The sequence below is a fragment of the Quercus suber genome, unplaced genomic scaffold (genome assembly GCF_002906115.3).
Source record: "Quercus suber isolate HL8 unplaced genomic scaffold, Cork oak 2.0 scaffold_165, whole genome shotgun sequence".
NCBI lineage: Eukaryota > Viridiplantae > Streptophyta > Magnoliopsida > Fagales > Fagaceae > Quercus > Quercus suber.
The window spans coordinates 118,689-134,786 of record NW_027069626.1 but is presented as its reverse complement, the minus strand read 5'-3'; the positions used below and the strand labels follow the sequence as shown (position 1 = coordinate 134,786).

At 36.5% G+C, this 16,098-nt stretch overlaps 1 protein-coding gene across 1 annotated transcript; it reads left to right on the top strand.

The window, feature by feature from the left end:
• Positions 1-1,488: 1,488 nt before the first annotated feature.
• On the top strand, positions 1,489-4,058 carry LOC111988946 (cysteine-rich receptor-like protein kinase 10). Its single transcript, XM_065777808.1, has 6 exons — positions 1,489-1,602; positions 1,711-1,916; positions 2,166-2,373; positions 2,562-2,799; positions 3,227-3,377; positions 3,465-4,058. Exons 2-6 carry the CDS (start codon positions 1,788-1,790, stop codon positions 3,771-3,773), a joined length of 1,035 nt encoding a protein of 344 aa, XP_065633880.1. The 5' UTR covers positions 1,489-1,602; positions 1,711-1,787; the 3' UTR covers positions 3,774-4,058.
• Positions 4,059-16,098: the final 12,040 nt, after the last annotated feature.

Genomic DNA, 16,098 nt, shown 5'->3' with positions numbered 1-16,098 from the left:
CGTATTTTGCAGAACTCTTTCCTTGTAGGAGTCCTTTTGATTAGCACTAAGTATGGGGCACAAAATATTTCCTTATACATGCATGCATGGGGACCAAGTAAGGCCACGTCAAAGTTGTCAAAGGCTTGCATATGCCTTTCAACTTATTGGCCTCAGCTTTTCATCTTCATTGCCCAAGGTGCTCCCGTCAACTTTGAAGTGAACCCGTAGACTTCCTGCTGTCGTCACTTGTTAATGGACACGAGTAAGACCAACGGGTTTATTTGGACCGTCGCCTTTTGCCTTTTCATTGGTGAGTGTTAATGTTACATATTTACCCTTATCAATGGTGATGCATCTGCGACAGCCTATGGGTTGGTGCAGTGTACTAGAGATATCGATGGTGGTTCATGCGGAGAGTGCTTAAGCGTATTGTTGGATACAGGCCAAAAATGTAGCGAATCCAAAATTGGGTGGCGCATATCCGGCCCAAATTGCTTTCTGAGGTATGAAAAATACTTTTTCACCAAGCCGCCGCAATCCCAACCCGTGCTTGTAGCACCACAGCCGCTGCTTGATGATAATGGTGTTTCATAAAAATCCTCCCTACATGTTTCATATTTTGGACTTTATTAAAATTTTCTTTTAATTAGGTCAATTTGTAGATCAATCCTCCCCGTTTGGTTCACAAGATTCCAATTGGGATTTAGGATTAAAATTTAAAAATAATCAGAAACCTATTTTTGGGCACGTTTCGGAATTAGGATTACTCGATTTGACAAACCAAACAATTCCAGATCATGGGAAAATTAGTAGGTACTATAGTTTAGCAAGATGATCGATTTAACATTACTAAGGCAAAGGAGTCAGTACCATGTTGTTGTATTTCCAAAAAATAAAAAGTTATAACTCAATTAATTAATTAATTTTGTTACCATTTGACATGGAAATTTGAATATCTTGCCAATTTTGCCATTGAGATAACAATTATCCAACTCATTTTAATGTAGCAGTCCTGTCACCTGTGTTCTCAAAGGCCAGGTGTAAACTGTAAAAAAAAAAAAAACAGAGTACTAAGGATAATAGCAGTTTTAGAGAGTAATTGGGATAAAGAAGCTAAGGTAAAACATCCACTTAAACTCACAAACGTTGAATGTTTTAGTCTACAACTTGTAGAAGTTTTTCCTTATGTTTACTTCCAGTACTAAGATAGTTGCATTACATTCATCTGGCGAATTAAGTGCCATTCCCCATTTGATACAATGGACCTTCATTAAATCCTTAATCCATTGTCTCTGCTAATAAATGATAACAATAATAATAAGGGTTGCTAATAGATTTCATTTGGCATATCTGTGACAGTTTGAGCAGCTTATGTCCTCGCATTAATTGATATATATATATATATGATAAATTAAGGATTTTGATCTTAAGTAATTTTATCATACTCTTATTTGACAGAATATTTTAAGCATACGTAGGTAATTATTTTTTTATGATGAGCAACAGGAGGAAAGAAGACAGTAATCATTGCTATATCAACAATTGCATCAATTGCAGTAGTTGCAGCTCTCTTCGGTTTCTGGTTTTATAAATACTCTGGCGGGAGGAAACACGAAGAAGGTAGATTTAGTTTAGCCAATCTATTATAACCAATGATTCCTTTTGTCTATTAAAATTTGTGTTTTTAGATGGTCATTGATTATTTTAAAAATCTAATTTGTTACTTAGAGAGGGACACAAGCCAAGTAATTCCGTCACGAAGTAATTTTGCAAGGTTACCTTCAATACAATTAAGGGACTGCAGAATGCATGCAAGGGATGTTGACGACAGTGGAGAAATGCTTTACTTCGATTTAAGTACCATACTGACTGCTACAAACAATTTCTCTGAAGTGAATAAGCTTGGAGAAGGTGGTTTTGGCCCAGTTTATAAGGTAAAAATTTATAAATATTTTCTTTCATATGCAATTTTTGAAATTATTTGAACAATTGCAATTGAAATTAATACATAGCAACAGTAAATGTTAGGATCAATATCAACTAAAAGATTACATCATTTGATTTTAGGAGAATTGAACCATCATTGAACCTTTAGTGTTGTAACATGTAGCAGAGTACGTCTATTGTCTACCAATACTGTGTCAAAAGTTTTCATTGATAAAGAATGTTTAAAATGCTTCCAGGGCTTGATTAATGGAAAGGAAACTGCAATTAAAAGGCTTTCAATGAAATCTAAACAAGGTCTTGAAGAGTTTAAGAATGAAGTGATTTTAATTGCAAAACTTCAACACAATAGTCTTGTGAGGCTCTTGGGATGCTGCTCAGAAGGAGATGAACAAATTCTAGTCTATGAATACATGGCCAACACTAGTCTTGATGCCTTTTTGTTTGGTTTGCTCTCTCTCTCTCTCTCTCTCTCTCTCTCTCTCTCTCTCTCTCTCTCTCTCTCTCTCTCTCTCTCTCTCTCTCTCTCTCTCTCTCTCTCTCTCTCTCAGACATTTTGCACCATTAATTATAGGCCAATATATGGCAAAATTTTCCTATGCGTGAGAATCAATCGCCTTAATATTACAATGTAGATCCAAAAAAATGTAAGGAACTAGATTGGGCTAAACGCATAAACATTGTCAATGGGATCGCTAAAGGCCTTCAATATCTACATGAAGACTCTCGGCTGAAAATCATCCATAGGGATATGAAAGCGAGTAATGTACTCTTAGATGATGAGATGAACCCAAAGATATCAGATTTTGGTACCGCTAGGATGTTTGGGAAAAAACAAATAGAAGCCAACACTCTCAGAATCGTGGGTACATAGTAAGCAATCCCTTGACTTCATCCTCATTTTAATTCTGTAAATCATTGTTGCAGCTTTCTAAAGAAATTTTTCTGCATATGATCAAACTTAAGTTTGGCCCCCTTGCATGCATGTTTTAGGAGATTTATGGTTCATTCCATCTCCATTTGCAACTCATTTTTCAAATAACATTTTTATTAAACATTAAAATTTAGCATTGAAATCAAACAGAAAACTCTAAAATTTCAATCGTGATTTAAATAAAGCACTATAAGATCAAGGATTTGCAAAGGAAGAAAGCCACTTACCATGAGTCATGGTTTTGTCAAAGTACCCTATGCTCTTAGTGATACTACAGAGTCTACATTAATTAGGACAACTTAGCCTTCATTCTCTTTTATAGTACTTGAAACCATATTGTATAATAATACATGTTTTTTTTAATAGTGGATACATGGCACCAGAGTATGCAATGGAAGGGCTATTTTCAATAAAGTCTGATGTTTATAGCTTTGGAATTCTAATGCTTGAAATTGTTAGTGGAAAAAGGAATAGTGGCTTTTATCATCTAGAGCGTGCACAAAGTCTTCCATCATATGTACGTCTCTCTTCCTTATCTATACCTTTAGCCAAAATTAACTTTTTGCTTGTTATTGTAAACTAAAGAAAAAAAAAACACCAATAGGTATGGCGACTATGGAATGAAGGCAAAGGAGTGGAATTGATAGATCAGACCATAGTTGATACTTGTCCTATAAGTGAGGCTTTGAGATTGATCCATATTGCATTGTTATGTATTCAAGAAGATCCAAATGATAGACCTACCATGTCAAGGGTCCTTCTCATGCTTGCAAGCAAATCGATAAATCTTCCTCAGCCATTAGCCCCTCCATTTTCTGTAGGTAGGTTAATACTATCCGATCAATCTACAACTACTGGGACCGGAACGGGATTTGTCATATCTGATCAATCTTCAACAAGTGCTTCTGGCTAGTTAAGAGATTAATTGGAGCATGCTATTCAACAAGTGTTTCATTTTCGTGCAAATGTGTCAGGTTAGGAACAATAGCAAGTGTACAACCATACCTTCTATTTTTGTACTTATTCTTACCATCTGCATATATTGCATCCGCACCAGAATTACATTAAATTATTTTAGCATATATACGGATATACCAAATTATGGATAAAAAAAACGAAGGAATAGAAATCTATCATCAAAGGAGGACCTTGTCATGTGATAAGACTTCTGATGAGAAATACACCTAATTTTGCTAAATGGATTGATGTAAGTAGCCTCAATAGTGAGATTTAATTTATAAGCATTTGGATGTAGGAAGACTTTCATTTGAGATATTTTGGACCTATAACCCAACTTAGAATTCAGTTTCGGGGATGTGAATCTTATGATAAATCAAATGTTTGTAATCCATTTAAAATAAAATAAAGTTCTTCTACCTTGAACAAGTACCAAATCAAGGCAATTACATTGCCACCTACTTGGTAATAATGGTGGTTCGCGTGAAATGGTAAAACCCCTAAACTTTTAAGACTCAAGAACGCGGGCGCGACATACCAGAGACTAATGAACAAAATGTTCACGCACCAGATTAGGAGGAACGTACAAGTTTACGTTGATGACATGTTGGTAAAGAGCCTGCACAAGAATGACCACTTAGACGACCTCAAAGAGACATTCGACACCCTACGATCGTATAACATGAAGCTGAATTCAAGCAAGTGCGTGTTCAGAGTAACGGCAGGGAAATTTTTGGGCTTCATGGTATCCCAAAGAGGCATAGAGGTCAACCCGAAGAAGATACGGGCCATAATGGAGTTAGAGCCACCGAAGACGGTGAAAGAGATGCAAAGCTTGAATGGCAAAATTGCAACCTTAAACAGGTTTGTCTCTAAGGCGACGGACAAATGCCTACCATTTTTTCGCAATCTGAGAAAATCGTTCGAATGGACGGACGAGTTCCAGAAGGCATTTGAAGACTTGAAGAAATATCTCTCATCTCCACCATTGCTCAGCCCGTCCAAACCAGGAGAAGAACTCTACCTCTACTAGTAGTTTCGCAAGCAGTGATCAATGCGCCTTAGTAAGACAAGAAGAAGGATCTCAACGACCAGTCTATTTTATAAGTAAGGCATTCCGAGGGGCAGAAGAGAGGTACCCTCAAATGGAAAAGTTAGCCTATGCGCTAGTAACTGCAGCACAAAAGCTCAAGCCATACTTCCAAGCCCATACCATCGTAGTCGTGATGGACCAGCCACTGAAAAGAGCCATGAACAGCCCTGAGGCTGTCGGATGAATGGCTCTATGGGCAATAAAGCTAAGCGAATTTGATATATAGTACCACCCACGAACCGTGATAAAGGGGCAAGTTGTGGCAGACTTCATCGCTGAATATACTCAATCAGAAGGTAAAGGGGCATAAGTCTTCAGACAATAAAGCATCTACACAGACGGATCTTCAAACAGACAAGCCGGAGGTGCCAGTGTGGTAATCCGAACCCCAGAAGGATATAAAATCGAATGCATGATCCGACTGGATTTCACCGTGACCAATAACGAGGCCGAATATAAAGCCTTAGTGGCAGGGTTAGACCTCGCAATAGCAGCAGGTGCTGAAAACATGGACATACATTACGATTCCCATGTGATAACAATCCAGATTAATGGTGTCTACGAGTGAAAAAATGAAAGAATGAAGAAGTACCTAGAAGAAGTGAAGAATCGGATCGGCTGCCTTGAAGTCAAATTCGTTCAAATCCCAAGGGAGGAGAACGAATGTGTCGATCGTCTTGCAAAAGCAGCCTCTGTAGAATTTATGCTTGTCCCCGAACAAGTATTGTCGTTTGTCCAATTTTTCCCGCTTATTGATGATGGAACAAATGTGCAGGAAGTGAATTCTGAGAACAATTGGACTACGCCATTAACAGCATACCCGAGATCCAGCACTCTACCAGACGGCAAAGACGCTGCTAGGAAGTTGAAAATCCAAGCCTCACGATATGTGCTAATCAGAGATGTCTTATACAAGAGAGGATTCTCTCGTCCGTACCTGAGGTGTTTGGGCCACGACGAAGTAGACTACGTGATGAGAGAAGTCCATGAGGGTATCTGCGGAAACAACTCGGGGGCACAGTCCTTGGCGCATAAGTTGATTCGAGCAGGGTACTATTGGCTTATAATGTTGAAGGACGCACAAGCTTATGTCAAGACCTGCAACAAATGCCAAAGGTTCAGTAATTTCATAAGGCAACCGTCCGAGGAGCTGACCACCCTAACAGCCCTTTGGCCGTTCGCCCAATGGGGACTAGACATCATAGGGCCCTTCTCGACGGCAGTAAGACAGATAAAATTTCTAGTAGTTGGGATCGACTACTTCACTAAGTGGATGGAAGCAGAAGCCTTAGCTACTATCACGAAGAAGAACATCTGAAGTTTTGTATGGAGAAATATCATCTGCAGGTACGGGATACCTAGAATACTCGTCTCCAACAACGGAAAGCAATTTGACAATAGTGCATTTAGGGACTTCTGTTCGAAGCTAGGCATTAAGAATCACTACTCGTCACTAGCACACCCACAAGCCAATGGGAAGTCGAGGTCACAAACTGGTCCTTGCTCAAGATTATCAAGATCCGGCTCAATAGGGCAAAGGGCATCTGGCCTAACGAACTACCAAGCGTCCTATGGGCTTACCGTACCACAGCAAGAACACCCACTAGAGAAACGCTGTTTCGACTAGCTTACAGAAGTGATGTCGTCATCCTAGCAGAAATAGGGCTCACAAGCTATCGGGTGGGGAGCTACAACAAGAAAAAAAATGAAGAAGCCCTACGCCTTCAGCTAGACTTAGTGGACGAGGTCTGGGCAACAGCAGAACAGAGGTTGGCATAGTACCAGAATCTCATGGTAAAATAATACAACTCCAGTGTCAGGCATAGAGATTTTCAGGTTGGAGATCTTGTACTACGAAAGGTAATGGACGCTACTAAAGATCCTTCGCAGGGAAAGCTCGGCCCCAACTAGGAAGGACCCCACAAGATCGCATCATGGCAGAAGAAGGGGACCTACCACCTTGAAACTATGAACAGACGAAAGCTGCAGCACTCATAGAACACAGAGCACCTACGGAAATACTACCAGTAGAGATGATATGAAAAGCATCAACGTTCCTCAATTTCCCAGTTGTTTAGTTTTTAATATTACTAGTTTTTTACTTCAAACAATTCTTTCTACAAGTGCCTTTTTAAGCCCAATGGAGTAGGTACTTTTCTACAAACGCATGATTTTCTTTTTCAATTAATAAAAGGAATATTCAGAAACTACTATGTTTTTTCTACTTAAATTCAAAGTCCAAAAGTGAATGGATATACGTCCGTAAAATGGACGGATCATCCTAAGAGGATGAGAATTTCTAAGTCCAAAAGTGGACAGATATACGTCTGCGAAATGGACGAATCATCCTAAGAGTATGAGAATTTCTAAGTCCAAAAAAGGACGAATCCTCTAAAGTCCACAAGATGGACAGATCACCCAAGGGGATGAAAATTCTAAGTCCAAAAAAGGATGGATCCTCTAAGTCCACAAGATGGACGGATCACCCAAGGGGATGAAAATTCTAAGTCAAAAAGAGGACAGATCCTCTAAGTCCACAAGATGGACGGATCACCCAAGGGGATGAAAATTTTGAGTCCAAAAGAGGACGGCTCCTCTAAGTCCATAAGATGGATGAATCACCCAAAATTCTAAGTCCAAAAGAGGACGGCTCCTCTAAGTCCACAAGATGGACGGATCACCCAACGGGATGAAAATTCTAAGTCTAAAAGAGGACGGATCCTGTTAGTCAACAAGATGAACGGATCACCCAAGAGGATGAAAATTCTAAGTCCAAAAGTTTTACGTAAATAAATTAAAGACCTAAATTGGACGGATATAAATTATAGTCCACAAGATGGATGAATACAAACAAATATTCAATAAGAAAGACGGATTCATTAAACATATCATTATACTTGACGGACTCATAAAAAGCATGAAAATAGAGGAACAAATAAATAAATAAATAAAAAACCCCACGTAGGGAAGTGTCTACATGATCCCAAAATTATGACGGATGTTTGTAAATTGTTCTCCCAATATTCTCCAAAAAAAAAAAAAAAAAANATATATATATATATATATATGTAAGTATTTTAATTTTTTTTTTAAAGAATTATATAAGAAAGAAAAAACCTCATGTGGGAGATTATACAATTCTGCCATATGGCGCATTCTTAGAGTAATTTTTCATTTAACTTTCCACCTCACCTTCTTTACATATTTTGGATTATAATAAAATTATATTAGTAGGATATTAATATTTCCACTAAGTGTTTAACTTTCCATTATCAATTTGCATATGAGAAATTTAATACATATTATGATCAATAATTTTCCAATAATTAATAATTTAAATAAGTTATACCACAATTTTTTTTAATAAGATCTCTTGTAAATTTATTTAGGATTTTCTTAGCATCTCAATCAAATATCACAAAAGTTGTTTCATTAGTTGCATCAACAACTTCAATTTGAATCTTGTATTTGAAGTAGTTTGTAATTGTATAGTAGCTATAGTAAGATAAATATGTCCCTTTATATATACCTACTCATAGCTCTTTATTTCATCCCATGTAAAATACACACAGACTAAAAACAATGTTGAAAGCTCGAAATTGTGTGAAAACACAAGAACTGTTTAGACCCCCAAATTAAAACTTACGGCTCGATTGATTTTACTCTAACTTAAACTAAGTGCAGAGTAAAGTAAATGCAAACGAATAAACAATAAAACTACTCTAATCCATATTCATCAAATCACAGCAGTAAAATGAAAGTTAAAAGAGTAGAGAATGAGAATGCAAATACAAGATAACACGCCGATATGTTATCGAAGAGAAAACCGAAGTACTCAGCGAAAAACCTCTCTGCCACCCTCCAAGCAGTAAATCGATCCACTAGAGAATAAGTTGAAGTACACAAATAATAAAAGACCCTCTAAGCCTAGTCTACCCCATGTACTCGAGCCTTCCAAGCTACTGCTAACAACTGACTTTGCCAAGCCCTGTCTTCTCTAGCTTTCTAGAGCACGTAATTCAGTTCGATTGCATCCACCAAACAAATAACTTCTTCCAATACTTCCCAATAGCACCAAAACCTCACTTTACACTCAAGATGTGTGTGGTAAGTGTTTGGGCTATCAACCTCTCAAGAATTTGGAAATGGAGAGGTAGGAATTGAGGAAAACAACAATGGATTGTGTAGAGAATTGTGGGTATGACAATCTCTAACTTTCAAAAGTTTTGTAGCTAGGGTTTTCTCTCTAAAAGCACTCCCCAACATATGTGGGTAATGATGGTATATATAGTGTGGGTGAGGATGTAGTGGAGCAAATATGACAAAATAGCAAAACAGAATGTTTTGCGGGTATCTCACGAGAAGGCCTTACTCGTGAGACACTTGCGAAAACCAGCTGTCACCATCTGTCATGACTCTTTATATTCTAGTCATGTGCTAAGCACATGCTTCACTTCGCGGGAAGGCTTCTTGCGAGTTACTCACGAAAACTTCTTTGGTCTTCAATTTGCCTTGAGTCTTCATATTCTCTCTCACACACACAACTCTTACAAAAAAATCCCACATAAAATACAGGGTGCATAAAATTGAATATAATTACAATCAAATTTGGCACAGAATTAAAACCAACACAAAATAGTTGTAAATCATAACTTTACAAATGTCATTTACCTTCAATTTTTCAATGACACATACCGATCTCTAACATTGTTGTTTATCTAATCCTAACCCGTATGAATTGGCTACAACCAAGGAAGAAGGGTTTGCATTTTTTATTGAGTGTCAACGGCAATTACGATTTTGATGTTAAGGTTGAACGTTGTGGATTTGTGGGTTTTATAAATGATGTGATTGATCGTAGGTGTTTGTAATGTGTATTTTGTTTTAGAATTAAGGAGAAAGAGAAAAATGCATTCTATATCAACTTTTATTCTATATTATTCCTCCAAAAAAAAATTTTCTCGTTACTTCAATTGAATAATTATAATGGATATGTGTGTATGTGCAATTTATAATTGTTTCCTTTTATGATAAACTCATTACTAATAAATTTCTATAACAATTATGCTATAATACATATACAACATTATCCAAAACCATCTTATATAAAACATTACAACATTATTTATGCATTGCACGGGTAACTTACCAATATAAATAAAGAGTTATACCAAGTATAACTTGCTCCTAACCCGTTATCTCTCTTGCATTAAGGTGAATTTAATGCTTCCTTAAATGATATTTTAAGGAAACATCACTGAATGCATTATTTTTCAAATAAAAAGGTACAAGAATCCAAACCATTTTCCTTGATTTAAACTAGCTTATAACTCATCCATTCACATCGATGCATTTAAAATTAAACATATTTTTTATCATCAAAATATAAATTATTAGTCAAATTATTATAATAATAAAAAAAGTAAGCGTAATTAGTCACATTGTGGGCGCAAGGGAGTACACCTCAACCTTAGAGTGGACTGTGGCGAAGGGTGAAAAATGGAATTGCCACCTAGATTAGGTCTAGGAACCATATTGGGCCATTTGAGCCACCCACTTACGTACATAGGTTTGCATACTAGATTATAGGTCCAAAATTTGGGTACGGCTTGGGAATGTGTTAGGCACCTAAGACCTTCTGACTTATGAGCCAACCTCCATTATGTGTTACTATACCATATTTAAATAAAGAATTTACTAAAATAGTCATAATCCCTAACCTAAACATACATCATGCACTTAAATGAAATAACACACACATGTTAAAGATCACATCACAATATAAAAGGAAACAAATAAAACACAATCAAACAAATATATTAAAAAAGGAAAAGATAACAAATAAACAAGCACAAAAGGAAAAATATCATAAATAAACAAAAAATGGCAGAAAGACTCAAACAAGCATGGATAATTGAACACAATTAACTAACCTAAACATAATCAAAGAACATGTGAAAAATGATTAAAACAATAAAAACAATATTTTTGTCAAATATGAATTCGGGGTGCATATGCATACTCAACTATGTGTACGCATTGTCGAAACCATGCACACGCATACTCAATAATGCGTATGCATCCTTTAGCACAGAAACAATAAATCACATTTTTATAGATTTAATGAAACAAAGATATAGCATGTGAGATCAAATAAGCATGTTAGAAACCATAAACACTAAACTAACATGAAGCAAATAAAACAAACATCAATATAAACAAATAAACATGAAACAAATCAAATAAGTATACTAAATTAACATAAAATAAATAAACATGTTAAACTTTACTAAGAACCAAAATAATAAAACAAGAACAACAAAAACAAATTATAATTATAATTAGCCCAAAATCATATTAACACATATCAAAAGAATTAAGATCAACAAATAAGTCAAATAAAACAAATATAAAAACTATGTTAAGAAACTCATGCAAATCCTATTAAACAAAGAAAGACTTCATGGGAAGAACACTTAACTTATGATTATGAGTTTGAGATTATTTAACTGACCGCTCAGTGCTTACAACACAAAGATTAGATTGAGGGAACAAGAATAATTAAAGAACATAACAATAGTTAGTAATCACAACTCAAGAACAAAAGATTTTGAAAAGGTTTTGAGAAATCCAATTAAGAATAATTTTCTACCTTAGTTTTGTGCTAGAAATTTTTTTTTGAATCTCTAGAAAAAAAGTGCTAGCTGCTGCCCTAGGGTTTTGAAGAGAGAAAATAGGGTTTAGAAAGCAAAGAGACACTCTTTCTAGCTAGATTTTTAATTAGATATATAAGGTGAGTATTTATAAGTTAAATTAGGGTTTTCGGGGCTTTTTATGGTCTTTAAACGTTCCCAAAGGTCTTAGGGCTGGCCCACATCAAAGAATAATGTTTTGGGCCATTAAAAATGAAGTTCCACTGCCCAAAAAACGAGTGTGCATATGGATCTTTCGAGTGTGCACACACACACACTTGATTCATGCATACACACACATGATTCATGTGTACGCATACCCTAATTCCTAACAGTTTTGATGACCCGAATTTAAATAGTCATAACTCAATCAATATAAATCCAAATTAGGCAAAATTTGTGTTCAATTTAAAGCTCAGGATGTCTAGTTTCCAATGAAACAGATCTTACTCAAAATTTTGTTGTGGATCAAACGTTATGATAAAAAAAACGTGAGCAAAGGTTATTTTTCAACATCGTTTTCAAAGCGATTTGAGCAATTTTGAATTGTGATTACTTCCAAACTATCTTGAATTCTTTAATTAGCCTTGGTTGACATATTTCAAGCTCATCTTTGGGGCCAGGGACCAAAATTTATAAACGGGTACAAAATGAAGTGTCTACACACATGTTAAAATTCTAACCTAACTTTAATATTACTTATGATCATTTTTTTCTAATTTTTAATAAGATAGAACATGCAATGGTCTTTGTTTTGTGTTAATTTTTATTGAGTATACGTGATTTTTAAAAAAATTTATAGTTCATTAATATTAAACTCTTCGTATTTTGCACTCATTAACTCACTTGACACAAAAATTAAAAAACTTAAGTTAACACATGACATAAAATTAGCCCTCAATTGAATTTGAATTTGGAATCTAATTGAATCTTCTCTAAACTTTGATTTTAATAATATATATAGATTCTCATGAAATAGGGGTATTTGATAGGCCGCAAATTGAATGACTCATTGTGATTAAACCAATTAATTAATAAGCCAAGTTATTAATTAATCAATTGAACATGCAAATACGTGAAAGTACAAACAAATCACCAAATAACTAAATATGCAGCGGAAATTAAATGACACGGTGATTTGTTTACGAATGGAGAAAACTCTTATGGCAAAAACCCCCATCGGATGATTTTCAGGTCACCACTCCCGAAACTCCACTATTATCAAATCAAACGGCTACAAGTAAAGGAATCTCAAGTACCTTACCAACCTATATTTGAACCCTTACCCCAATACCCAATTGAACTTGATCTGTAGTGACAGTTCCCCCTTTTGATGCACGGCTCTCAAGTACGTGACTAACCAATGCGCGGATCCCAATACGCAACTTCAAACACCAACTTAGAAGGAGAGGTTGGCTGCAAAGTTCTTCAACTTATCCTACACGATGAAGAGGTTGGTCACAAAACCCTTTGGTGCAAATACACAGCAACTTCTTCAGAGAATATGAACTAGGTCAAGAACTTTGTTTTTGATCACAAATTGCTTGAACAGAGTTTGCTCAATACTTGTGCAACTTGTGTACTATTTGACGGCTCTTAAAATAATCCTTTTATATGTCTAGGATTAGGAGAAAAGAAGGCCCAAAGACACATTCATGGATCCCAAGAAATCATATCAGAAAATCTGATTTTATAAATCTCGACAGATAGCAGGTGTCGAGGAGCTATCGAAAAGGTGTCAAGTTTTAATGATTTTGCACTTTAGCTTGTTTTTCTTGGACAGACTTGATGACTTCAACACTTGATCTTGAAACCTTGTTTCTTGAAGTATTAAAAACACCTATAACTATCCAATTACAAGTAGAGTGCGTTTTGTCAAAGGATTAGCCAATTTACATAAATAAGTGACATATGTTCTTAACAAGTAAAAACACATATGTCCTAACAATCTCCCCCTTTGACAATCCGTGACAAAACCACAACAAACAAATGAACATATGAGACAAGTCATAAATCACTCAACTCATACTCACTTGTTGAATACAATAAAATCTATCCTATCACAAACCCTTGAAAAACTTTGCAAGAAAAGAGGTTATGGCAAATAGACTTTGACAACCTGTATTTTTAAAACACTTTAAACAAAACTCATCAAGGCATCTTGTGTGAAACAAAAATAATAGATTGCATACAAGTAATAAGAAACATATGTATAAAGAAAGAAAAGAAACAACACATGTAAAGGTAAGTGAAAGAAACATACATCAGCATATAAAGAAGATAAGCACAATGTATGTAAACATGATCACAAGACCTCATATACAAGAACAATGTATCTAAAAAGAATAGAAAAGAAAAGATACATCAAAACCTCACTACATTGCTCAAATATCAACACTCCTCCTAACAAAAATGTCATATACTAACTCTCCCCCTAAGATGACTACTCTCATAACCCAAAACTACTTCCCCTTTTTGTCACGAGTGACAAAGGATAGAGTGTCATATAGATATCTCATCAGTAGAGCTAGCATCTCCATCATCATACGAAGCGTCATCGTCATCACCATTATCATCATCATCCTCAGAGTCAGAAGCTGCTGGAGGAAGTGGTGAAGGAGTAGCCTCAGAAGCAAAACCACCCATGGTCGCCTGCCGTTGTACAATACGACCAACACGAACATTCACCTGATACAACTCAGTGGAGAGTGTATCGAGGCAAGCATCCATGCGTTGCAGCTGCGTCATGATATCTCCAAGAGATACATCGCCCATAGAGGAAGAAGAAGCAGATGTAGATGGAGCAGATCTGGATGGAGCTAAACGGGAGGAAGGAGTGGAATCCGGCTGTCTCGACCTAAACTGAGCCCCACTACATTTTACGGTAGTGGCATCTATGGTACAAATGTGTATGAAGTGGTCGGACACAGGAAAAGGGATAGAAAAATGGCGTAAGATCCTCGTGATAGCAGAATGAAAGATGATCTTATCACAGGACGTCGAATCTAAATGAACATCTATGATAGAAAGAATAGAATAAGAAGGAAAATCTATAGTTAGATGCTCAAGAAGAGATAACAAAAATCGAGCACGAGGCTCTGTGATGGAGTTGTAGTGAGAGAGTGGATGGAGTACAAAAGTCATCACCATGTTGAGGAATCTAGGACCTTTAGCAAAAGGTCTACATGATATATACTGATATTCACCCCAATCAGCGGGGCACTCACAAAAAGTAGAGATGAGCTCATCTTTGGACACAGTCCTCAGACGCTCACAAGAAGGATAGTCAGGAAACTCTATCCTAGGAACTCTAAGCACATCCGCAACTAGCTGCGGTGTGATAGGAATGCGCGTATCTCGAACGCAAATGAAAAAGAGAGGTATTGAATGATCGATCCCATGCGTGTTGGAGTAAAACTTCTGAATGAGCACGAGAGGACATGTGACCAAGACGTCACACAGTGACTTCCATCCCCTACTGTGAATGACAAAAGGAAGATCAGTGTCGATGAAGTCCGCCAAAATGACTTGGCGTTCCGAATGAGCACCTTGTCTAGAAAAGTTCTCCAAAAATTTCTTGTGAGCATCACCATCATGGAACCGAAGATTAAGAGGAGTAGAATCAGAAGATGAAGAAGCTCCAGAACGCAGAGGGTTTCGAGCCGGAGTGGATTTACGCTTAGGTGCCATAGACACTACTAACGTAAATAGAATGAGAAAGAGATAGAGAAGGAGACAATCAGAAAAGTTCCAAAACAGTTCACATATATAAAATATATTGAACAATGAGTACGTATGCATGGGGAATGCATGAACATGTGACATGCAAAGTAAAAAGCATCATGGGCTCAGCCTAATCCAATCCTACTAGCACACAAACATAGAACACACATCTAAATGCATGTAAATACCATTCTAATGCACATGAAATGCAATGTATGACATTTTTGGAACACATTTAGGTGAAAACCCAACCCAAAATTTCAAGAAAAACCCCAAAAATTTTCAAAAACCCCAAAACCTAAGATTCAAAACATGAAATGCATGAATAATGAGGGAAAAAGAGATCATACCAAGTAATTTGAAGCAAGGAAGGGCCAAAAATCACGTGGGTTGAAGGTTTTGAGTGAGAAAAAAGGAGTTTGGGAGATGAACAGCCGCAGATAGATCGAGAGAGATCGAGAAAATGATAACCGAATTGCGACAGAAGCTTATATAGGAGCTTCAATAATTCTCGACAACTAAGGTGTCAAGACAGCTGTCGAGGTAGTTGTCTAGAAAATGAACGTCAACAGCTTCAGGTGTCGAGAAGGTATCGAGGAATAAACACCAAAACTAAGAACAAAAACTCGATCGATCGACAAGGTATCGAGAAGGTATCGAGGATACAGGAACTTTCTCGATCGATCTACCAGGTGTCGAAGATGTGTTGAGATTATGATAAGAAAAAGGTTTGAAAAGCTCGACAGATAACAAGGTATCGAGAAGGTGTCGAG

What these genes read in the sequence shown, in the direction of transcription:
- LOC111988946 (XM_065777808.1), top strand. Translation starts at nt 1,788, where the DNA reads ATGCATGCAAGGGATGTTGACGACAGTGGAGAAATGCTTTACTTCGAT. An exon ending in CTCAGAATCGTGGGTACATA is followed by an intron (nt 2,800 to 3,226) that starts GTAAGCAATCCC and finishes TTTTTTTAATAG; the next exon opens with TGGATACATGGCACCAGAGT. An exon ending in CACAAAGTCTTCCATCATAT is followed by an intron (nt 3,378 to 3,464) that starts GTACGTCTCTCT and finishes AAACACCAATAG; the next exon opens with GTATGGCGACTATGGAATGA.